This window comes from Cibotium barometz, chromosome 5 (genome assembly GCF_041138505.1).
Source record: "Cibotium barometz isolate CiBa-2024 chromosome 5, ASM4113850v1, whole genome shotgun sequence".
Classification (NCBI taxonomy): Eukaryota; Viridiplantae; Streptophyta; class Polypodiopsida; order Cyatheales; family Cibotiaceae; genus Cibotium; species Cibotium barometz.
In genome coordinates this window covers 21,623,102-21,648,203 of record NC_141050.1, presented here as the reverse complement: position 1 = coordinate 21,648,203, position 25,102 = coordinate 21,623,102, and the positions used below count along the sequence as shown (strand labels likewise).

Genomic DNA, 25,102 nt, shown 5'->3' with positions numbered 1-25,102 from the left:
TTGTTAAGTGGTCCAATTCTCTTGTAGATTCAAGAGAGGATGTGCGTGCTTCTAGGATCAACAATTCAATGCAAGGAGCAAAGTCAAGTATCCTAGAATTGAAGAGACAATGTGCTTTTGAGTTCTTCCATGGTAGTCGTTTCCCTAGGCAAGCTTTGGATGAGTCAAAACGATGTTATGTGTTTAAAATGTCAACCACATGGCCTGCATCAGGTTTAGATCTGGTACACCGTGTGCAAGACGGGGATTTGAGGAAGGCTTGGGTTTGTTTTGATCTTGTCAGGCGTGTGCAAGGATGGATAACAATGGCTACACATGTATATGATCCAAGGTGGAGTTTGGTCTTGTTAAGTTCTTGAAAAAATTTGATCTTGTTTTTAGTACCTTTCCAATTGTCGTAATGATGGCATGTAGCTTGCAAGAGCTCATGATGACAATTGCAACTTGTGAAATTAAAGAGGAGGACACAATGGCACGAGTGCTTTTCTGGGAGATGATTAACAATGTTGTGGTCTAAAAAGGCTTCTCCAAGCTAGATTTTTTGGCTTCATGGGCTGATGAGGCTGGAGCCAACTGGAGGGCAATTAGGACTGTCTATAATAATGGACCAGAGAATATATTGGAAGGTCGTGAGCATTCGTGTCTTTTTCATTGGGAACAAAGTTTGAACATCCATACAGTACAATATGTAGTTATATGAATTTTCAGGAAGAGCAGAAGCGACTATGTCGTCAGTGGCGTTATACATTGACTGAGGAAGAGGCACTTTTAAAATACAAACACATTAGATTGTGGTAGATGAACGATAAAGGCGTTGATGCAAACTTACCAGCCATGGATTATTAGCTTAGTTGGTGGCATACTAGATATTCCCATTGGAGGAAACGTCTTGTAGGGGTGAAACGTCTTGTAGGGGCAAGTATTGTTTTCTTGGTTCTCGAAAAGAATAGCTTGTATTTTGAATCTAAATTCTCAACTTAACTATTTGGTTATAGAATGCGGTTGGAGGATGCAATTAACTTAATTTCCTATTGTAGGATGTCGACGATGCTTGTGTGCCGCATATGTCAACCACCAATCTAGCAGAAACGAAGCATGCAAGTTGGTTAGCATGAGAGGGTTTCAGGGGAACCATCTCTTTATATGATGCAGTTGTTTCAAACCTCGTTAATGCCCTCTTGCAATCCACAAAGAAGCATGCATTCATGCAAGGCAAATATCACGAAGCATGCCTTACAATAACAAAATTGAGCTCCAAGTCCATCAAGCAGTAGCAGATTAGTGGGAGAACCAGTGAGTGGCACAACAATGCACGTGCAACCAAACTTTTTTGGTGATAACATTACTGTCAGCCGGTGTAAAAAACCCACAGTTATAAATCTTGAGGAAGATAACTCCTCACATCATCCAGAGTATGTCACAAAAAACCAGCCACGCAAGAAACAAGGTAAGAGATTAAGCTTTCCACCCACTATTTCTTTAACTACAGGTGGTCAAAAAATGCCAAGGGAGAGACAACTAAAGCAGAGCTGTAGGAAATTGTGCAGAGACAACTGAAGCAGAGCTGCAGGAAATTGTGGAGAGTGACATACACGATTCAATTTGGGCCATACGTTGAACATCTCTACACAACAAGGTAACTTGCCAAGGATGGTTATGTGGCTAAGATGGCAAGTGCAAAAAGAGCATCAAGAACTGCGAGCAAGGTGTTCCAGCTCCTTCTTTCTATGGTATGAGAGAATGGTCTGGAGGGGCGAAGGCGTTAGTTCATGTGGTTTTGTAACAGCAACATGGATCATACTTGGAGAGTATGTAACACCATCTGTCAATCACGTGCCAACCCCCGGTTGTTTGGCTAGTGGGACGAGGTACAAACCTGATTGTGGATGAGATTCGAGAATTAGAGGGTGGTGGGTTTGTGTTGCAAAAGGGGCAATGTCAGGAAGCAAATGATGTAGGCCAACGGTCAACAAGGTACATAAGTGACATATCAAATATGGTAGCCAAGCAAATAGATTCAACAATTTCAAGTACAGCTACAGTCTTTGAGCATTTGGTCATTAAATTTGGGTAGATGGAAGTGTTTGTAATTGAGACTAAGGAATCACTAGTGCGCAATGAAAAATACTAGGTGACTATGGGAAAGAATCCATCATGCACATGTCCTGATTTTCAAATCAGGGGTGCTGGATAACCATATTGTACATGCAAGCACCTTTACTTTGTATATTTGCATATCTTTGGGTTAGATGCGAACTATAATATGTTTATACTTTAACCCACTCTAAAAAAGGAGGACCTAATGAGAATGTTCAACAATAAGAGAACAATGTGAAAAGGACATAGTATTGTTGATGACATTGTACTATAGTTTTGAAAAGATCCTTCATGTTGCAATAATAAAATGTACGAAGTCTCAATTCTCTAGCAAGGTCTATTTACTTTTCGTTTTTTTAATTTATGTTTTAGTAGGACAATTAATATGGTTACATGTCAATGCCTTGAATATGTTCATTCCATTCATCTACTTTTTTAGGAAAAAGTGGATAGACATGCATTTACTTTTCTAAATTTAGGAAAAATCCATGCATGTACTTTTCTAAATTTAGGAAAAAGCAAAGCATCTACTTTTCTAAAATTAGTGGGGGTAACCATGCAAAGTAGTCTTTTGCTTTTTGCTTTGTGTATCTATAATTTTGACCCATGCCTCTTACTCTAATCCTCACTTCCAAATCTTGTTGCCTCCCTCTCCCTTTTGTTGCCTCCCTCACCTTCTCTATTGTTCTCTTCCTTTTACAACCCTTACGACCATCAACTACCTTTGTTCGTCTCTAATGGCTTCTTTTAATGGCCCTAGCTATACTTAAGGGTTTGCAAAGATTTATGCAACAAAACATCTTAGAATCACGGCATTTCATCCATTTTATGCATAATGCAAGGGCAGAGCACCCATACACACATAGAAGAAATCAAAAACAATAATCTTTGTTATCCTCATCGAGGGTGACATGGGTAGAAAGTGCATGATCTTCGGGAAGCTCGTTCGGTGGTTCATCAGCAACAAGATTAGCATGGTGTTGTTCTTGTTCTTTCTCCTTCTTCTTGAAGCAATTGGCTTCAATATGACCTTTCCGCTTACAGTATCTGCGTATGATGTTCTTGTTGGCTTTCCATCTACTGTGGGAGATGAGAGCTTCTTCAGTGCCTACAAAAAAAGGATAATCCTTATTCGACGATCTTTTTCAAGAAGAAGAGCCACCATATCATCAAATGTGGTGGTAGCCAACCTAAGTACTTCAAGGGTGTTCTCAAAACGAGAGATCCCTTCCATACTCTTCATAAGGACCGCCATTTTATCCTCATCATCTAGAGGGCATTTTAAGCTTTACAGTTATTGCACAAGAGTTTGCAGTTTTGCTAAATGATCACAAAAGTCATCATTGTCTTCCATTTTCAACTTATAAAATTGCAGCTTTAGAAAAACTTTGGAGTTTGTAATTTTGTTACCAAATAGGGCCTCTAGGCTCTTCCAAATCTCCTTGGGGCTGTCGATTTGAAATCCACATGATGAATTAAGGAATCTGCCAAGCAAAGCCCAATGATAGCAATGGCTCGGGCATTGCGTTGCTTCCACACTTTGGGTTGCTAAAGATCGTCCAGTAGCATCTGCTTCATTGTCGTCAATTACGTCCCATACTCCTTCTTTCATAAGCAGCTGCATCTTGGTTTGCCAGGTGGGAAAGCCTTCCCCCTTAAACTTTTCAACCAAAACACGTAGAATGGAGTTATGTCATGGCTCCGAGTGGCTGTTGAAGTCGGTGAAGAGGTAGTAGAAAATTAGATATGGGTCTCGACCTTCTTGATTAGGTTGGGCAGAAGTCTTACTTCAGTAATGGTGATTTGAAGGCTTGAGACTGTAGCAAAGGTAGCATATCTGCCACCAAGAAATGGTGGAGCCAGTGTGGACAAAAAAACGACCATCAAGGGGCCACTCCTCTAGACATGGCAGTGACTGAAACAACAGAGGATGGTGGCCATTTTACAGGTGGCAGCAAATCAGCAGTAGGTCGACGAGCGTGAGTGCTGAGCATAGGTGAAGCTGAGCAATAGCGATGATGCTCATGCAGATAGAAGACTGTTGACAGTCGCTGCTGCTGACAGCCAGCATATCAGCAACAGCAGCAGGTCGATGATATTATCCTCAACACACCGATAGCGATGATGCTCATGCAGATAGAAGATTGTTGACAGTCGCTAGGAGCCAGTAGATCAGCAACAAGTCGGCGATGTTATCGAGATATTCAGATAGTGTCGCGTACATGTGCTATAAAAAAAATCCAACATGCACCGTTCGTATATGCCTGTGCGCTTTTGCCGCACAGGTCGTAGCTGGGGACTTGCCGGACACCGTATGCGAGCCACGAATGGCTGCAAGCATACAACCAGGGAAGGAAGCTCAAACAGAATGCAAAGGGTGTGTCACTCACCGCTCAACCGCCGCCTTGAAGGATTCCCGCATCGCAATGAAGAAGGAGCCGCCGTCGCCGCTCTACTGCCTCTCCGCCGCCGTGCCGCTACACAGTGCTCGATCGCTCTCTCACTCTCTCTCTCTCTCTCTCTCTCACACACGCAGGAGAAGGAAACCAAAGAGATAAGGCAAGAGCACTCTTGTATTCACAACACATGAGAATGAGGATTTTAGGGTTACATTTGACTCTTATAGGTGACTTGGCCGTTCACACTTGGGCGCCCATACATGGCCGACCGATCCTAACCCTTATCCTACTGATATTCAAGGTGCGCCTCTCATCGGCGATCACCCAATCCCTTCATCCTTAACATATGGTGCCGACAAGCCCGGCCCATGACTCAGAATATTTAAATTAATGACGTAAAACATAGTACGTCTCAATGTCCGTCATAGGTTAACATGCCCCCCTTCCTGATGTAGATTCCATCCTCGGAAGCTATGGTATGGTAAGCTCGAGAGGGTTGTTGTGGTAGACCGTCTGCAAAACAGGGAAGTAGAGTGAAAGTATACTGGAATTTAAAAGATATAAAGTGTATAAATTCAAGCATGTTAGACCACAATGGATGCTGCTATGAGAACTTAGTTTAAGGGTCACATGAATGAGCTAGTGTAGCAAATTAACAGGAGTTTAAAATTATTGTAAGTGAATCAAGAGTTAGCAAGGTGTCAAAGGTTAACCAAGGTTTATAACTGGCCTAAGTCAAGGAAAATAACCAAGCTTAATAAATAAACAGATGACCACACTGTGTCTACTCTAAGAACAAGTTAATACCACGAGCCTAGGGACACAAGAAACATCAGAGTTACAGGAGCCTTTTGCCTTTTTTTTTTTGCACGTGACAATTTTTACACACAATGGCGACCTTCCTAAAGCAAAACTAACATCGATCCTGGTACCATGTTTAACACAAGGCATTATCCAGGAATCTATTAGCTCACTTTAGGCAAGGCTACCCCCTACCAACCAAGGCATCGGTCTGGAGTAGAATACTCCTCGCCTACCAAGTATTAATAAGGCGATAGGCCAACATTAAAGCACATCATAGACTTGTATTGCCATTTATTGTAGGCTTTTTTTTTTAATCTATTTCTTTTGATCGTCGCTCCTGAACTATAATTTGTCTTGCATCCTTTCGACAAAGGGGTAAAAGCTATGTCCTAGAGGTCAACACACACATGGCCAGGTGTCAAACATTAAGATGGTTTGACCCTAGACCTAAGACAATCGTATTCCAAGGTTAACTAAAGACGTCATGCATTCTCAGGAATATATCCAATAAGGTTAAGCTTATTAATGATTTACACTAGCACGTCAAGCAACTTCAAAAACTAAGTACTACATTGACAATTTCCATGTGGTCATGCATTATAGTTCATGCAATTAATTGAACAGAAAAAACGAAAGAGAGTGGGTATGGAAGAATTACACCTGTATTTTGGAGATCTCCTTGATTCGATGAGAGAAATGCCCGCATTTTGATGAGATATTTATGTATGAGTGTTGCGGCTATCTCAGGACTTGAAAGCGAACCCACCTCAAACTTTTCAACCTATACAATCAACTAACAAGCACTATACCTCGAGAGGCACATCAGTGCGAAAAATTAAAGACTCGTTTAAGGAATCCAAACTAGAAAAAACTTGAAAACACTAACCTACCTACCAGTCACCACACTACTACTGAGGATACGGTAAGAGGATGTTGTAGAGTCCTAGCTCTAGCCCTAAGACTAAGCCTCTATCCGCATCATCTAAATAAATAAAGTCAACCTCAGTAGTGCCATGAGTTTCATCCGTCCATTCATCATTGTCAGATATTTCCTTTTCATTTTTCCATCCACATAAACTCATCAAGAATGTAACCATGCGAGGATAGTCATCTTGTGGAAAAGGAAAGCATTGGGCTATCGGGGATATTTCCTCTACGGAGTAGGGGTCAGTCATGGTCAATAGGCGAATTAGCCATTCTAATTCCTCAACATTTTCCTCTCTGGCTAGTACATCTATATGATCCCATTTAGTTTCAATTATAGGATAGCACATGTGAAATATATGAGAAAGGTACAGATAATACCTCTCACCAAAGGTGGGAGTGGATGAAGTGTATGATGATCGTGCATCTGCCATATCTACAAACACAGATATAGCATCAGTAGGTTTATGACAGGTCAATCTAGTTCTTGATTGGATACGGATATTTCTCCTCTTTTTGTGCTCTTGCTCTTTTTACTATTTTTTATTTTTCTTTTCTTTGTTTTTTTTTTAAAAAAAAATGTATGAAGCTATATATATACATCCCCTTGAATTTGGCAATTACATGGTCAGGGGAGAAGGTTAAGGAGGAAGCATTAGAATGTCGAGCGTGAGTACATGCTCCCCCTTTCCTTGGGTAGATCATATTATTTGCAATGATGTTGCAGCCTCTTGGAACCAATTTGTCCAGCGGGTCATAGGTTGTGATGTGGGCAGATAGCTTTTTATGACCCTTGTGGCCACATCCAATTGTAGAGATGGTAGTGTACGCTCCCATTGACGAATGGAGGAAATGGTTTCCAACGATACTATTACAAGGGGAGACGTAGACTCATCGATTTTTTGTTGGGTGTTGACAAGAGTAGGTGTAGAGCATGTAGACACTTCTATATCAATGTGTGCCTGGCATGAGGAGCTAGAAGCTTCATGTGGCTCCCCCCTTCCTGAGCTAGGTGGTATTGATCGATATCGTTTGGGAATCCAAACTAACTCTGGAAGAAGTGGTGCGGAGCACTCTGTTACCTTTCCCTTACCACGGTCTTGAATTGTCATAGGGGTGACAACAATTGGTTTGCAAGGTTTTACAGGTGATGTAGAGGGATTCACCTTATGTTTAGGGACCCAAATCTGGTCATTCCCCTCGTAGTACCCTTGGGCTACTAATAATTTTTTAGGGATCCATCGCGATGTTACATTACCCTTTCTCGGGTGGGTAGCTGCTTTCCTTTTACGAGGCTTCTTGGTGGCTGAATGAGATTGAGCAGGGGAAGTAGCTATTAACGAAGCTTTTGGGACCCATTTGTATGTGTTTTTTGGCATAGTAAGCGGAGCTTTAGAGACCACCCTGCATGTTTCCACTCTTGGCGTTGAAGCATTAGAGGGGTGGCAAACAATCAAAGATGGTTTTGCCACTGGATTTTGTGATTTTTCATTATCTAACATTTTGTCCAGGGTTGATGGCTTAGGAGCGGGATTTTGAGCGGTCAGACCTAGTGTTGGTTCTTGCATTGTGACTCGTCTAGTTGCCCAATCGATATTGCACTTGGTGGCCATCATCCATTTGCGCCCTAAGTTTACAGTGCCTTCCATAGTACCAGCAGGCATAACCAAAAAGCTTTGAATTACGGTCCCCTTATCATAGGCAACCGGAGTGTGCAGAATTCCTGAGACAGGGGTTTTCTTATTGTTGATACCTTGAACTTAGATAGCACTCTTGGATAAAGGTGGTTTTCCAAGTTGACACCACACGCCATATGATAACAAATTGTGTTGAGCTCCTGTATCCAATAATGCATTATACAGCACCTCCCCGTAAGGACTCTGTAACTCAATTGGGTATCTTAGAGGTGGGTCAGATTCTAGTGCATCCTCCTCTGCTTCCTCGAAAAATACTTGCGTAATTCCCAAGTTGGCTTCTCGTTGTCGCCTAGCACGCTGTTGACGTTCTTTGGCTTCGACTCTCACTTGTATCTTTTTAAGCTCAGCTTGTTCTTTAGCTGCCTTCTTTTGATGGATTGCATGTAACTCCTCTTGGCTTAGGGGGTCATAGTATCTTTTGAATTTACTCCCATTAAGGAATCCAATGGTTTCAACTCCGTCGAGAGTCTCCACTCTAATGGTACCTTGCGGGGTAATTTCACATACTCTATATGGTCCCTTACCAGCATATTTGAGCTTCTTCTTTTCATTACGCACTCCATACATCAGGACTTTATCCCCAACCTTGATGTCCTTGTCCTTGAGGTGGCGATCAAACCATTTTTTCCTTCTATCCTTCTCCACAAAAGGGCATTGTACACAGCCAATTGTCTTTCTTCGTTTAGCCGCTCAAGGATATACAGACGCTCTGCTAAGGGATTACCATCCCAACCCTCTTGAGTTGCAACACGAAGACTAGGAATGACAAATTCCCACGGCATGACTGCTTCTTGGCCATATACCATTTTGAATGGTGTGCAATTAATAGCCACTTTGTACGCAGTACGATAGGCCCATAAAGCTGTCGTGAGCTTTAGATCCCAATCCGTGCGATGAGCTTCAACTGTCTTTGTCAAAACAGAGATTAAGGTCTTGTTGGTACTCTCGGCTTGGCCATTCGCTTGCGGATAGTAAGGAGTAGATTTATGATGGGAGATCATGAAATTTGTTGTGAGCTCCTTAATCACTTCATTTATAAAATGCGTACCATTGTCGCTCACAAGTTCAAAAGGACAACCGAATCGTGTGATTATATTTTCAAAGAGGAACTTGGCTGTTGTCCTTGCATCTGCCTTACATGTCGCTTTCGCTTCGGCCCATTTGGTCATATAGTCAGTGGCCACAATAATATAGCGAGATTGTGTGTTTCGGGCCGCTAGGCTAATTGGACCTACAAAGTCTAAACCCCACTTTTCAAATGGTTGGTTTACTTTGATTGGATGTAGAGGCATCTGATCTTTCCGTTGGGGTTTCTTATATCGTTGGCATTCATCGCAACCCTTCACAAAGAGTGATGCATCTTGGAACATAGTGCGCCACCAATACCCTGATTGTAAGATCTTTCGCGCAGTTAAGTCTCCTGAGAAGTGACCACCGGCTACGCCCATATGTGCCTCTTGCAAAATGTATAGATACTCATCCTCTCGGGCACAACGCCTAAGAACGTCATCCTTTCCTCTTTTATAAAGAGTCCCGGCTATCAGGCAATAGGGTTCGCATTCTTTGATTAGCTTTCGGGCTAGATCTTTACGAAGCTCCTTGGGTGGAAAGCCATTAACCAAAAAGTTAACAATCTTCTCACTCCATTCAGGCATTGTCTCCACCATGAACAGGGAAGTGTCCGGTAAGTCATCATCAACCCCCGTAGGAGCCTCACCATTAGGTATGCAAGACAAATGATCAGCCATAACATGTTTTTTGCCAGGTCTCACAACAACAGTGAAATCAAACTCAAGAAGAATCAATAGCCATCGTGTGATTCTTCCTGTGGAGCATGGTTTGTTTACCAGATACAACAATGCTTGATGATCCACATAGAAAACAAACTTGGTGGCAAGGAGGTAATAACAAAATTTCCTTACTGCATATATCATTGCCAACCCTTCTCGCTCCGTAGTGGTGTAGTTCATCTCAGCATCGTTCAACTGGCGACTGGCAAAGCTAATGGGGTAGTCTAGCTTGTGTTCTCCAGGTTGAGTCAACACACACCCAATAGCAAAGTTTGATGCATCAATATGCACATGGAAGAGTAAATCCCAGTTAGGCATTCTCAAGATTGGAGCACTCGCCAAGGCCTTCTTTAATAGCTCATAGGCACGGTCACATTCTTCGGTCCAAATAAACTCGATGAGAAGCTTATACAATGGTCAAGCTATCTCGGCGAAGAAGAGAATAAACCTTCGATAATAACCAACGTGGCCCATAAAGCGTTGGACTCCCTTGTAGTTGGTGGGTGGTGGCAGTTCCAGAATGACCTTGATTTTACTCTCATCCGTGGAAATCCCATTTTTGGACACTATATGCCCTAAGATAACTCCGTGTTTAACCCAGAATTGGCATTTAAAAGGATTCAAGGAGATGCGATATAATCTACACCTTTCAAATATTTTTCGTAAACACATCAAGTGCTCATCCCAAGAGGAATGAACACAAAGATCATCTAAGAAAGCTTCACAGAAGTCCCTTAGATATTCCTTAAAGGCCGTGTTTATCAATCGTTGGAATGTTGCAGGTGCATTGGTCAAGCCAAAAGCCATGACGCGAAAGGCAAACACTCCAAACTCTGTGATAAATGCTGTTTTAGCTTGGTCTTCGACTGCGATTGTGATCTGATTGTAACCCGAGTACCCATCTAAAAAGCTATATGCCTCCTTGCCTGCCACTCTTTCAAGCATATGTTCAGAATATGACAAGGGGTGGTGGCTGCATTAACCTTTTTGAGATCAACGCACACTCTGAGTTTCCCATTCTTTTTTGGTACGATGACTATCGGAGAAACCCATTCTGAGTGCTAAATAGGGTATATGAATCCACATTTTACAAGCTTTTCAATTTCCTCTTGTACAATCTTTGCGTACTTAGGATTCATTGGGTAGGGACGTTGCTGGACTGGTTTAGCAGTGCTAATCATTGGAATCGTGTGTTGCACCACCGAGGGTGGAACACCCTTCATATCATGATATGTCCAAGCAAATATATCCTTGAATTCTTTAAGAAGCTTCGTATAAGTGCAGCTTCTTCCGCCTTGGTGAGGTCTTGAGCAATAAAAACTGGTTTAGACTCCTCACCCGGATCTGCTAAGTCTATCTCCTTAACTACCGCAGGGCCATCGTAGACACCGCTACTCCCATTGGTAGGCGTTCGTTGGGCTTTTGTGTAGACCACTTTACGTTCCCCTGTGGTGAATGATTTGAAATGCTCGGGTGCAGGGTGTAAGTCTACTGGTTCTTGTTGTGCCAGGCTTTTTTCTTTCAATTCCGCCTCCTTTTGTTGCTGAGCTAACTCTTGGTTTTGTCGCCTTCTTGCAGTACGACTTAGTTTCGGCTTCTCTTCGATCTCTAATTGGGCGACGTCATGAGGTTGCGGAATACACCACATGACACTTTGGAGGTATTGTCCCCAATTATCCGCTAACTTCCGAGCATCAATGGCTCCTACATAACTGAGCCATTCTGCAGTGGATCTTTCCTTGTTTATTGCAGTGCGTACATTGGCTCGATAGCATTGACGCTTATGTCTCGTTTTCTTCTTACCAAGTTTTTGATTTTTGTTTCTATCAGATTCGGACTCACTTGGTCGATCTTCACTTTCGGGATGAACTGCAGGAGGTCACTGTCCTAGGCCTTGAGCACCCTGCTTCCACATTTGGGTGAATATTTGATTCATCCCTCCCATCAGGCTCAAAGTCAATTTCTTGTTGAGATTCAGATGACTCAGAGTTGCATTGGTCAGAGTCTTCGCTACTGTCATTGTCAAGGGAGTTTGCCACTTCCTCGCCATCAGGAGTCAAGTGCATAACACCTATCATGTTTATTGGCACTAACGGTGGCATATCTTGCCCCTCAGGTGTTACCCAGCTTGTGCCTCTATTTCCCCATGTGTCTATGGTTGCCGCTAGGTGTACCCAATCCATGTTATCCGACTCAGTCATACCCGGTAGGACATCCATATAAGGAGAATCTTTCCCATCATCAGTCTCTTTTTTGCATGTATAGCAATACCTTAATGGGGCAGAGTGAACAGTGGTATCTGATCGATTATCAATGATAACCTTGCTTCCTAAAGGATGTGCACGACGATTCTCAAGATCAACTCGAATGACAGAGTCTTGGAATTGTAGGTAGACATGGTTTTTCGACCAATCATGCACCATTTGTGCTTCCCTCATGAAAGGACGTCCTAAGATCATTTGATATGACATAGGATGCTTGGAGAAATCCATTACAATGAAGGTATGTTTTACCTTGTATCCCAGGACCTTGATCTTAAGGTCCCTTAACATTCCAATAGGTTTAGCAATAGTTCCGTTTGCCATCTTAACCACTATGTTTGTGACTTCGAGGTGAGGTCTCCCCATAGATTCCCAACAGTTTTTAGTCACAATGCTCACGCCAGCACCACCATCAAGGATTCCCTTTAGAGTTAATCCCTTGGTAGTAATGGGGAGGGTTGCATTAGATTCGTCACCTTCAAAGTACTGTCCCAACTTGTTAACAGGTATTTCAACGACCGAATCTTCATCTAAGTTGGGTTATAGATCCCAATGCTCCCCTTCATCTTGAAGCGTGTCGGGTCTATCCATATTTGCAAATTGTGGTAGCCCCGCCTTTAGTTCTCCATTGAGAAATGCCCGAAGAGCTAAGAATAGCTCAGGATCTCCGTATAATTTGGATATGATCGTGGTTCTGATCTCGGAGGACATAAAATCCATTAGCTTGGACACATTCAATGATACTTTTCGAGATATCGCCCCTTGACTAGGGACTGGTGAAGATGGAATCACTTCCTCTTCAATAGGGTCAGGCATTCCCTCACTAAACATTCTTTCCAGCAGGAAGGGTGTTTGCCCACTTCTTGATGTCCTATCCTCAGTTTCCTCCCGAATGATACTAGGTATAGCTAACAGTTTATGGTTCCTGTGAGGCTGAACTTGCATAGGAAACAGTGTCTGGAATTTTGACTTTTCTCGGGTTTGGCTCCAGTTCTCTTTGTGTTTCTTCCACCAAACCCCTTAAGTGTTGCACTTGTTCAATCTCCTCAACTGGGTTTGTGTAAGTTCCAATCTTTTTCTTGAGGGTTTTTGGCCCACGTGGCTTATCTTGGGGAGTCTCAGTCAGTTTGGGTGGTCGAGAGGGCATTAACTGACTTGGTTGTGGGGTCGAGGAAGTTTCCTTTTGTTTCCCCTTATTTATGTATTCGTTTGATTCTCCTTCGTTGAGCTCCCGAGTGGGTTCCTCCCTTAAGGTAGTGGCTTTGGTCCCCATGGTTTCTATTGAATCAGAATCATCTTCAGGATCATTCATATACACGGGGTCGTCTCCTGTCCCTATGTTAGTCTTTGAACTGGGCTTGGAGCTCGTGGCATTAAGCGATCTCTTTCGTCGTGTTTTCTTTTTCTTTGCCTGAGCGATTGATGCAGTATCCCTCTCTTCAAGAATGTAGTTTTGATTTTGAAGCATTGACCGTGTAACTACATTCGCGGGTACAACGGGTGTGGATCCTCGTGCTTGGTTGGTGACCTCAACCAAATTCAATGGCGTAATCTTGGGTGCATTAGGATTATGTGGACATTGAGCGATCAAATGATCTATGCCACAACGATTACATGTAAGTACCGGCATTCCCGATGTGCTCCCTTGATTTGGTTGCATTTGAGTAGCGATCTTCTGTAGCCTATTAGGACACTCCGCTACACGATGCGGTCCACCACAATCGTAGCATTGAAGAGGTGGTCTCCTCGCCAAGGTATTAAGGTTTTGCCCTCTTGTGGCGAGAGCAGCCGCTTGATATACAGGCTTGACTTGCCCGAAATGATCCTCCATGTAGTACTGGGGAATCATTTCAAACGTATCAATCCCGTATGGAGCAGTGGGGTCTATCTCCTCTTCATAATCCCCACACGCACTATGTGACTCACAACCCATTTAGTTTATTGGGGTTATCCTTGGATGTGGAGGTTGTGGTCCTAGCACTGGCGGTGGTAACGGCACAGACTGGACTACATTCGGATTCCTTGGAACTATGTGCTGTGACGGTTGCTCGACAGGTTGTGCAGGCATTAGCGCGGGTACTTGAGGTGTGTTTGACCAGGCTAGTGGTGCCTGATTTGCCAACATTCGCTTAAGTACTAGGCAATCCTTAGATTGATGGCCGTACTTACCACATGCATTGCAATCCCCATTGAATTTGACTCTGAATGTGGGACATTCACTCATGCTATGTGGTCCTAAGCACACCGAACACCATTGTTGCTCTCTTCTTGGGTACATATGGCTATTCTGAGGAGCTCGATTACCCCTAAAGTATTCTTGGAGAGCCTTAGTAAGGTCGGTCACAGACATTTCGGATATCTTGGGCTCCTTGGCAATAGGTTTTACTGTCATTGGCTCGTGCCCAGATACTTGTGAACTAACGGATTTTGTTTTTGAAGACACCTTTTTACCTGCAATCATCAAGTTGTCTTCTAACTGGATTGCATTGGCAGTGACTGCTTCCCACGTTGTAAGACCTCTAATGACTAGGCCATTGTAAATGTCCTCGTGGCGCAATCCTCGAATGAATCTATCGAGCAGTTGGTTATTATTGAAGCGCTCATCGGGAGTGCGGCGAGAATTTAGATGCTTCAATCGACTTATAAAGTCTCTCACTGACTCCCCTTCCTCGCGTTCAGCTTTTTGGAGTTGAGATGCTACTCCCCAAAGCACACCCTCACGTATGTATTCTTTCAAGAACGATCTGTTGAGAGTGGGGTAGTGAGAGTGCGCTCTTCAACCCTTAAGGTTCGATACCAATCTCCGGCCTTCCCACTCAAGGTTAAGCCTAAGGCTTTACACTTATGCAGCTCATTGTGCTCTTCCAAGGAATCACACACGTGTTCAAAGACTTCAATGTGCTTCCTAACATCCTCGTTACCACTGAAGTTTTGAGTGAGCTTAGCCACTTGTACTGCCTTGCTTCTAGGTTCTCTCTCCGGCATACCCCGCATGTTTTCCGCAATAGATCGTCCGATCGTCTGAGCAAACGCTGCGAGATCACCTAGGTGAGCAGGCATAGCTATTGGAGGCACTTTTGGGATAGCCTGGCTGATAGAAGTTGGCGTTGGTCTGAGTATGTTGGCAAATGACGTAGGATATGATATGTGACTAGGCCTAGCTCCTCTTGGATAAGGGTTGTGATAAGGCGGTCGTGGAGCATACGCCATTGGCATACTAAGAGGCGTAGGAGCTACATGAGCATGAGTAGCGATAGGTACATATGGTCGATAGGCACTGGCACGCACTGTTGTAGGTACTGTTCCACTAGGTAGCGGTGTCGTACTAACTACAACGGTAACAGGTGCACTTTTAGCTATGCTCATCATTGGGGTAGGCATTGTGGATTCCCTAATGGAAAGTTGAGCCAAGGTTGGAAAGCTAAAGTTACTGCTTGTGGGCTCAACTTGCATTGAGACTCCAGGCGAAACAACATATGAGGGGTCTATGGGACTCACTGAGGGCCAATTGTGATAGGGTTGGTTGTTTGGCCTTGCCCGTATCCAAAAACCTCATAGGGCCAGTGGAAACTAGGTTCACTCCCCTATTTTGCCTCTCAATTTGGATAATTCTATGAATAACCTCACATATCATTTGCTGTTGCTCTTCTAGATTAGTGGCGCTAGATGTAGATCGTAGGACTTCTAACCAACCCACATGGTATGTGTAACCCGTGTATAGGTCCGTTAGAGTCTCTGTGTGTAGATCATATTCCCAATTTTCATTGAGAAATATCCCATCCAGACTTGGTGTGTCAAACGGTTCTCTTGAAGTGGACGCAATGTCACTTCTTATGGGTTGGCTTCTAGGGACCTCTACTTTAGGAAGAGCATCGGAATGTGGTAGCTCAATAGGGCCCTCATTAAACGAAGTGGGTAGAATATCCACATGGACACTCTTTGGGAGGGTAGGGTCCACATGAGATGTGAATGGCGAATCCACTACCCCTCCTTCTTCATTTACTTCACTTGTCGCATGCTCAGAGCGTGTAGCTCTACTAAAGGTCTCTATTAGACGACTAAACATGCTAAATCCGGGTTGTGGAGCCCACACTGGCATGTTTTGGCTTGTCTCCTCAGGATTCTTGGTAGGGTGCCCTTCCATGGCTTCTGAGTCAGAGGACGAGTCACTATCCACTATTCGTGGATCTTGGGTTGCACTCCCTTGGGTTCCAGCCGCGAAGGCCAAGATGCTAACGTGGAGGGATGGTGTGAGCCTGCGTAAACTGAAACGCTTTCTAGTGGTTCAGGCTCTAGCACCCGACCAGAACGTAGATGCATGTGACGTGGGTACCCTACGTGCGTTGGTAACTACCCTTAAAGCCCACACAAGTGGTTTCTCGGGTATTTCGCACCTCGTTTTTACTTGTTTTTAGATTGTTTTTAACTCGTTTTTGACCCCGGTCGAACTCGGACTAGGGCGTGTGATAGCTCGAAACGAGCGTATCGTTCAAAGGGTCCTAGCGTGCTTTACAGCACCGTGTTTGCCTATCCGGAGCTCTCGTGGTCCTCAAAACAGTCCGTTTCCCTATGGGGGAAGGGACGAAAGCCTATTTGCTTGTGGAGGAAAGGGTGAGGGCTTTATCCCACATGCTCACTTTACTCCTTGGGGAGTGGGCTACATATAGGGCACAACTTCCCATAGGCTCTCGCTTGAAAGAAAGCTATGGAGGCTCACTCTCCTATATATATATATCAAAAGACCGAGACCAAGGCCGGGGTCGTGGGTCGATTGGGGTTTTTTCTTTTCAAAATTTTTTTCTCCAATTAAAAAATCTTTCCTCTCCACACGTTTGGTTTTTTTTCTTTAAAAATAAAATTTAATTTTTTAATTTTTTAATTTTTTAGAATTTTTTATTTTTATTTTTTTTGAGAAAAGTTTTCTAGGGTTCCTTTCTAGGTTTCAGCCTTGGCCGCGACGCGGTTCGCACACAGCACAGGTCTGGGGATTCAGAAATCCCCCTCGTATGCAGAAAACCAGATAACAGAACACACGCCCACACGCGGAGCGAAAAAATGACAGAAATGCATAAGACAAATTGCAGAAACAGATTGCAAAACACGGAAACACCTCAACAACAAACACACAGTCGCTTTCCAACAGTGTAACTTAAACTTCACGCAGCAAACCGAGCTGCAAACTGGGGCTTGGTGCAGGGCGACTCCCCGGCAGAGCGGCGCCAAAAATGTGCGCTTTTGCCTTGCCGGACACCGTATGCGAGCCACGAATGGCTGCAAGCATACAACCAGGGAAGGAAGCTCAAACAAAATGCAAAGGGTGTGTCACTCACCGCTCAACCGCCGCCTTGAAGGATTCCCGCGTCGCAGTGAAGAAGGAGCCGCCGTCGCCTCTCCGCCGCCGTGCCGCTACACAGTGCTCGATCGCTCTCTCTCTCTCTCTCTCTCTCTCTCACACACGCAGGAGAAGGAAACCAAAGAGATAAGGCAAGAGCACTCTTGTATTCACAACACATGAGAATGAGGATTTTAGGGTTACATTTGACTCTTATAGGTGACTTGGCCGTTCACACTTGGGCGCCCATACATGGCCGACCGATCCTAACCCTTATCCTACTGATATTCAAGGTGCGCCTCTCATCGGCGATCACCCAATCCCTTCATCCTTAACATATGGTGCCGACAAGCCCGGCCCATGACTCAGAATATTTAAATTAATGACGTAAAACATAGTACGTCTCAATGTCCGTCATAGGTTAACAATGCCTCTATTATATGTTCTTCTATTTCCTCGAGGTGAGGATGGTTGGCATGTTGGAATTCCACTCAACGTTAGTAATAGACAAGGTTCAAATGAGGATACAAAGACCGTAACTTAATGGCAATATTATGAATATAGACTATAAATAAGGGGAGATACAAATGCGTACCTTCTGCGCGCGATGGTCGGCTATGGTCGGCTATTGCAACAATACATCGTTGATGCATATAGTAGCATGGAAGAATCTAGATTAGTATGGATACGCAATAATAAAAAAGCATTGCGTGCTGAAGTATACCAAGGTCTTGTAGATATTGTTAATTCTTCAAGTGATGGGGTTAATAGAGTCTCTGGAGGCATTGCTGAGCGTAGGGTGGTTCTACCATCTTCATATACCGGGGGGCCTAGATATATGCACCAATTGTACCAAGATTCAATGGCAATTGTTAGGAAGATGGGTAAACCTGACTTGTTTATTACCTTCACTTGCAATCCTAAGTGGGATGAAATAACCAATGCCTTATTGCCTGGCCAGGTTCCCCAAGATCGACCTGACTTGACAACTCGAGTCTTTTATGAGAAACAGAAGGACATGATGCACTTATTGGTGAAAAAAGCAATATTTGGAAAGGTGTTGGGATTTGTGTCTAATATTGAATTTCAAAAAAGAGGCTTGCCACATGCACATATATTATTGATATTAGAAAGTGAAGGTAAACCGGTGGAGATTGCACACTATGATATGTTGGTATGTGCTGAACTTCCTGATAAGGTGATGTTTCCCGGGTTGCACACCATAATTAGTCATTGTAACATCCATGGACCATGTGGGGAACTAAATATTCATCCTCCTTGCATGGTCAACGGGAGGTGCAAACATTTGTACCCTCGGAATTTCTGCGAGACTACTAGTGTTGATGACAATGGATATCCAACTTACATACGGAGAGACGATGGTAGTTTCATACACGTAAAGGATTAAAGGGTGGATAGTCAATGGGTTGTTCCATATAACCCTTTTCTGTGTATGAGGTACAAAGCCCATATTAACATTGAAGTATGCTGCTCTACTATTACTGCCGTAAAGTATTTATATAAGTATGTATATAAAGGACATGATAGAGCTACAGAGTTGTAAGACTCACACGGGGTTATTGATGAGGTTAGTCAATATTTGGATGCACGGTACGTGTCTGCGTCAAAGGCATGCTGGTGTATATACCAATATGATTTGTATGATGAAAAGCCCGATACACAAAGGTTGCATGTCCATCTTCCAATGCAGAATAATGTGATATTTAATGATCAGGATGATTTGCGTGATGTGATTAGTTGTGATAGAAACCAAAGAACATCTTTGACTTAATGGTTCAAAGCTAATCAATTGTATACGGATGCAAGTAGCCTGCTATATGTTGATTTCCCTTGCAAGTGGGTGTGGAATTCAGCTTTGCGCTCATGGACTAAAAGGAAAAGGGAAAATGTGATCGGTTGTATGTATAATGTTACTTCGAGTGCAGGTGAGCGCAATATTACTTACGCATGTTACTTACTGTGTGTGCAAAGGTTGTAAATCTTTTGAGGATTTACGAATGGTGGATGGATATTTGTATCCGTGTTTTAAGGCTGCATGTGAAGCTCGAGGAATGCTAGAGAGCGATGAGGAGTGGTATATGTGTCTCCAAGAAGCTGCATTTCAGAAAACAGGATTCCAGTTGCGTTAATTGTTTGTCATTATAATGGTTTTTTGTGAGCTTATATCCCCTGGACACCTTTGGAATAAATTCTCCACTGAGCTTTCAAATGATTTTTTCCATACCTTGCAGCAGAGAGGGTGTACAGATGTTGGTGTTTGTCATTCTATAGCAAAGAATCAAGCTATGTTTTGCAAATGCAAGACCTCTTACAACAGTATGGAAAGCGGTTGCATGATTTCGAAGGGTTGCCTGTTCCCAATAGATCAAGTGTTACCAGTGTCAACAATGGTTTGCTGATGGAAGAGATGATGTTTGATTCTGTTCAACAGGCTGATTTGTCCATTTCCATGGAAAGGATTCTAAATAGTTTTCAATCAAGAGCATTTGACACTATCCTTGAGGTTGTTTCTTTGAACCAGGGTGGTGTTTTTTTTCCTTGATGGACCAGGTGGATCAGGCAAAACATATCTTTATAATGTCTTGCTGTCACAATTACGTGGAGAGAATCAAGTTGCATTGGCATGTGCATTATCTGGAATAGCTGCATTGGCATGTGCATTATCTGGAATAGCTGCATTGTTGCTTTCAAATGGTCGTACAGCGCACTCACGTTTTAAAATTCCATTGGTGCTCAATGCTTCTAGCACATGTAGAATTAAAGCTAACAGCCCATTAGCAGAGGTGTTGAAGCTTACAAGGTTAATTATTCAGGATGAGGCTCCAATGATGCATCGATAAGTATATGAAGCACTGGACAGGACATTGAAAGACATTATGCAGAGTGATTCAGTGTTTGGTGGGAAAGTTATGCTCTTTGGTGGTGACTTCACGCAAATCTTACCGGTTGTGCCAAAGGGATCACGTGAGGAAATTGTTGATGCAACGTTATGCCGGTCATATATTTGGAGATATGTGAAAGTTCTAAAGCTGGTCCAAAACGTGTAGGTTAGACACAGTTCTTATGATTGTACGGAACAAGAATTTGTCAAATGGACATTACAAATTGGAGATGGCTCTATAGGCCATCCAAACAATGAAGGCAGAGTCGTAATACCACCATGAATGTTAATCCATGGGAACTCCATTTTGAGTTTGGTAGATTGGGTATACAAAGATCTTCACAGAGTGGAGGATATATGGATGCTTCTTTGAGTTTGGTAGATTGGGTATACAAAGATCTTCACAGAGTGGAGGATATATGGATGCTTCTTTAAAGATCGTGTTATACATGCACCACAAAATCTAGAGGTTGATGAGGTCAATGAACTAACCTTGAGTGCATTGCCTGGTCTTGAAAGAGAATACCTGATTCGGTTGCTTCTTTCGAGAATGACGCAATATTGTACCCAATTGAGTACTTGAATAGTTTGAACCGGTTGGTGGTTACCCTCCTCATCGCTTTATTCTAAAGCTCAACGCTCCTATCATGTTGCTCCGTAATTTGGATCCTCGGCGGGGACTTTGTAATGGTACAAGATTGATATGTAAGCAATTTCACTCAAAGGTGATAGAAGCAAAAATCATTACAGGTACCAACATTGGAGACAAGGTCTTTATTCCCCAGGATAACTTTCATACCTACTATACTGCAATTGCCTTTTGACATGAGAAGGAGACAATTTCCTGTAAGGTTAGCCTTTGGTATGTTAATAAATAAGTCCCAAGGACAAACATTGAGTGTATTGGGACTTTACTTGGCCACCCAAGTATTCACACATGGACAGTTGTACGTTGCTATGTCATGTGTTAGATCATATGATGTAGTGAAAGTGTGTGTAAATCATCATATGGAACAAGAAAGCAACATAGAAGGTTCAAGCGAAGTCTTCACAACCAATGTTGTCTACAAGGAGGTTTTCCAAATGGCATAAATTAGGATGTAAGTAATCTATGCCCAAAAGGTAGAGAACAAGCTATTGATATAGCAGCTTACAAACGTTGGAGACTACAATCATAGACATATCTGTATCAATGAAAAAAAATGTTTTCAATGATGTGACACGTGTAATCTATGTTATCTTTCTATGTAATCTTTCACATTGATGCTTTTTTAATTCATGTGTATAAATATGCTTTTATTTAGCTAAAGATACCATGTAGATCCACAAAAGAGAGTGCCCCGTCATTGCTCAAGCGGTGGTTCTAATTGTTGAGATGGCGGACGGGTGTTAGTGAGTTCCTATTTATTATTTTTTGACATTTGGATCAGCAAACGTTTACTTTTGACTTGCTTTTATTTATTTTTCTTGCTTGGCACAAAATACTATATATATATATATAGAGAGAGAGAGAGAGAGAGAGAGAGAGAGAGAGAGAGGGAAATATTAAAGTGTTATGTAAATTATTAGTGTTGTGAGTGTTATATTTGATATCAGGGATATAATTCGTATGATGGAGGTGGCAAAAGGAGATCATTTTCATTTGTTTATGGTGATGGCCAAGATATTAAAGGTAATTATTTTTAGATTGCTATAATTTAGGTATTTTTGTTTTCCATAATATATGTAATATTCATGGCTGAATTGTAGACCCTCCATTTTGGGAAGGAGAAGCAACATCATCTCTAATTATCGAATTGTTAGAGAGCACCGGTGTTTTACGGTATATATAGAAACCCAACTTTAGGTTTTGTGTTTTGTTTGACGAATTTATATTGCTATTGATACATTCTTTTCGCAAAAGGGAATATCTTTATTTTTTAGAACCCAAATTATTGTTGGGTTTGTATGGTCGAGACGCTTACAACAAGAGCTTTGGGCTCCTTGGAATTTACAGTTTGAGATTACAAAAGATCGCGGATCAACTTCATGTACATGTAATGTTTGTGGACTATGAAAAGCCTGATAGGTTAGATTTTCGAGTCATCGGCACTGGACAATACATAATTTTTTGGTTTGTTGTCTACAAGCTTGTTCAAACCCCATTCGCCTCAAATATTGATCCACCAAATGAGTTCTGTAAGGTTTTGTTGTTTCCCTTTTTTTTTTTCCATGAAAAGTTTATCTTGGACTAGCTAATGTTTTTTCCTGTAATGTTTTTTTGCCAGACGGAGGCAAGGAGGATAGGCTTCCAAGGAGAGATAATCCAGTTGTCCGAAGATTGTTTTAAAGCTTTGTTCAGGTGTGTTGAGATTGTCAACCGTATTTTGGGTTGAAATGAGATTGAGTGCTTTAGGCGTATATACATGGTAAATATGGTGTGTTTATATATAGGTTGGCAAGTTAGGGACCATGGGGCCCATCACAGGCTTCAAATATACGGCGTATCCCTCCTTACCCTTTGAAGATGAGCGTTTTTTTTTTCAATTGTTTGGAATTAGAAAGTAAGCAAAAAAAACACACCCGTGCGTGCCATCGCTTTCGCATTGAGGCCTTGAACATGTGATCTTGGAACTCTAGAGCAACACCTCTCTTTACTGCACTGATTTGTGATCGACAAATAAGAATACTCTTGCCCGTCAGGTGAGGCGTGGGACTACTAGATTAGCTCAGAAGAAAGAATCGGGAAGCTAGGTTTGGCTCTTAGCATAGCAAGTAGGTTTTAATTAACAAAGTGCTAAGCTAGAATTGGGGCACTTAGGTTCGCGCGTGGGAAGGGGCTCTTAGCAGGTAACGTAAGAAGTACGTGCAACCGTTCGTTTTGAGTTTTTTTTCAAAATGTTTCGTGAGCATTTCATTTTTTGGTTTTCAAATATTGAATGCCCGCGATACATGTCGGTGAAAAGTCCCTCCAAATTTCAAACTCGACCGTTCGATGGATCACGGACTATGATCGAACGGTTAGAGGAAAACGAAAAGCGGGTAGATGCAGTTTCTAAAGCTGTTTATGGAAAGGTTCTGACGGACATGAGAGTTATATAGAGAGAATTTGAATCAGGGGTTGGGGTCCGCTTATTAGGTCAGGCAAGCTGGGTACTGGGAGCTTGTCTCTAAGCGCCAAAGCTCTGCTTTCCCTCTTGCCTTTTGCAGAAACCGTCCCTGTTTGCGGTCCTCTTTGCCCTGCTCACAAGCTACCGTTAGAGTCTGCCATCGTCGAAAGCTTCCTGCATGACAGCAAGCCGTGGCGCTCTCTGTGAAGATCTCTGATGGCAGGAAAGAAGGGAAATAGGACCAAAGTGGCCCCAAAAACGCCCGTTTCGACCTGCATTTCTCGAAAATGCAGCTGCGGGGAGCTTTGAAGCGTTGGCTCTTCTGCAGAGACGCATAGACTTCTAAGCGAAACGCAGCGTTTCTGCAACCAGTTCGTGCACAGGAGATGCACACTTGTGCAGCCTCTCTCTTCCCTCTCTGATTCTACTCTCAAAACTTCTGTGTCAGCTTACAGTTGGATTTTCTCTGCATAACTCTAGGGTACCTCGCCCTGGCACGCTTTTGGCTAAAGTCCTTCTGGCAAGGTGAGCAAGGACTCCATCACATGCGAAGACAAAGCAAGGTTCGTCAGAAATGCAGGTAGTTGCCTTTCTCTCCGGCAAGGTTGGCACCCAGAGTCATCCGCTTCTCCCAGGTACGCAGTATTTGCCCGAAGCAGAGAGCTAAAAGCCTGCATACTACAGTTGGTCGAATTCAAGAGCTTCTCAGACACAAAAGCAGAGATAATCAGACAGCGCTTTCATCTAATCGTGCAGACTGCCTTTTTGTAATTATTTCATCATGACAACCAAAGGGATGTCTCCATTACGATCCCTCGCTCGAAGCTCTCCTAGGAAACCGCAATCTCAAGAGGTGAACAGCAACGAGAATGCTTATGATTTAGGTACAGGATTGTCTGCGTCTTCAGCTCCCTGCCGTGCCCCACTTTGCCCCATCCCATTACCTTCTCAGGTTTCCGAAGAGACCGAAAATGCTGATTCTACATCTAAAGGCAAGTCAGAGGCATGCACACCACGAGCCAAATCAAAGTTTCAGCAGCGTTTTGACAATTCAGGGGGTACCCCTGACAAACATGCAGTTTTTGGTACGTCTGCAGTAGGAAGAAACAGGTTTGGCTGGCATCAACCTCGTCATCAGGCTGTTGGTGGTATGGAAAAAGAGACCAGCTCCATAGGTCTTAGATCCTCTTCTCCTACAGGAAAGTGTGGACTAGAGAGTTCTTGCGCCGATGAAGGGAAGGATATCCGAACACCTCCAAAGCTTGCACGGAGTTCTTCAAGCTCAGAAGCCTGTCATATTAACACTGGTGTCGGTGGTCTAGAAGGTCAGGTAAATTCTAACTCTGGACAGCCTAACCCCAGCAGAGTAGGAGCTTCAAACCATTCAACCCCCCGGTCTGCTAGAAGCATAAGAGCGGCTGCCAATGATCCAGAGGCTTCTGGAGGTAGTCAGCCTGTAGGAACTCCTACTCGCAGCGTATCTCGTACTTTGAAATATACTGCAAACAGTGGCCCCTCATCCTTTGGAAGTGCAAGCACCCGTTCAGGACTTTTGGGGTTAAGATCTGTGGGTCCTTTGTTTCAACCAGTGCGATCTGCACAGCCTCATAGCTCAGATTATCAATCTGTCGATGTGCCTTACTTCGAGCTAGAGGAGGACCCTTCATTTTGGAATGACCACAATGTGCAGGTGAATTCCTGTCCAACAGGCAGTTTCTCTTCTACTATGAGGCTAAGGATTTTTCATTAATCATGTACACAAGACATATAAGCAACACTGCCAGCTGTCCTGATTTGTGTCTTATTT

At 43.1% G+C, this 25,102-nt stretch overlaps 1 protein-coding gene across 2 annotated transcripts in view; it reads left to right on the top strand.

Moving 5' to 3' along the window:
- The first annotated feature begins 23,308 nt into the window (after positions 1 to 23,308).
- The window catches only part of LOC147638194 (kinesin-like protein KIN-12F), a 34,894-nt gene continuing 33,100 nt past the window's right edge, over positions 23,309 to 25,102 (top strand). For both annotated transcript variants that reach the window (XR_015265820.1, XM_086798115.1), the window contains exon 1: positions 23,309 to 24,985. Coding sequence is in view for 1 of the 2 variants with exons in the window: in XM_086798115.1 (XP_086654241.1) it covers positions 24,077 to 24,985 (909 nt within the window). In the remaining variant the exon portion in view is untranslated. The remainder of the gene's footprint in view (positions 24,986 to 25,102) is intronic.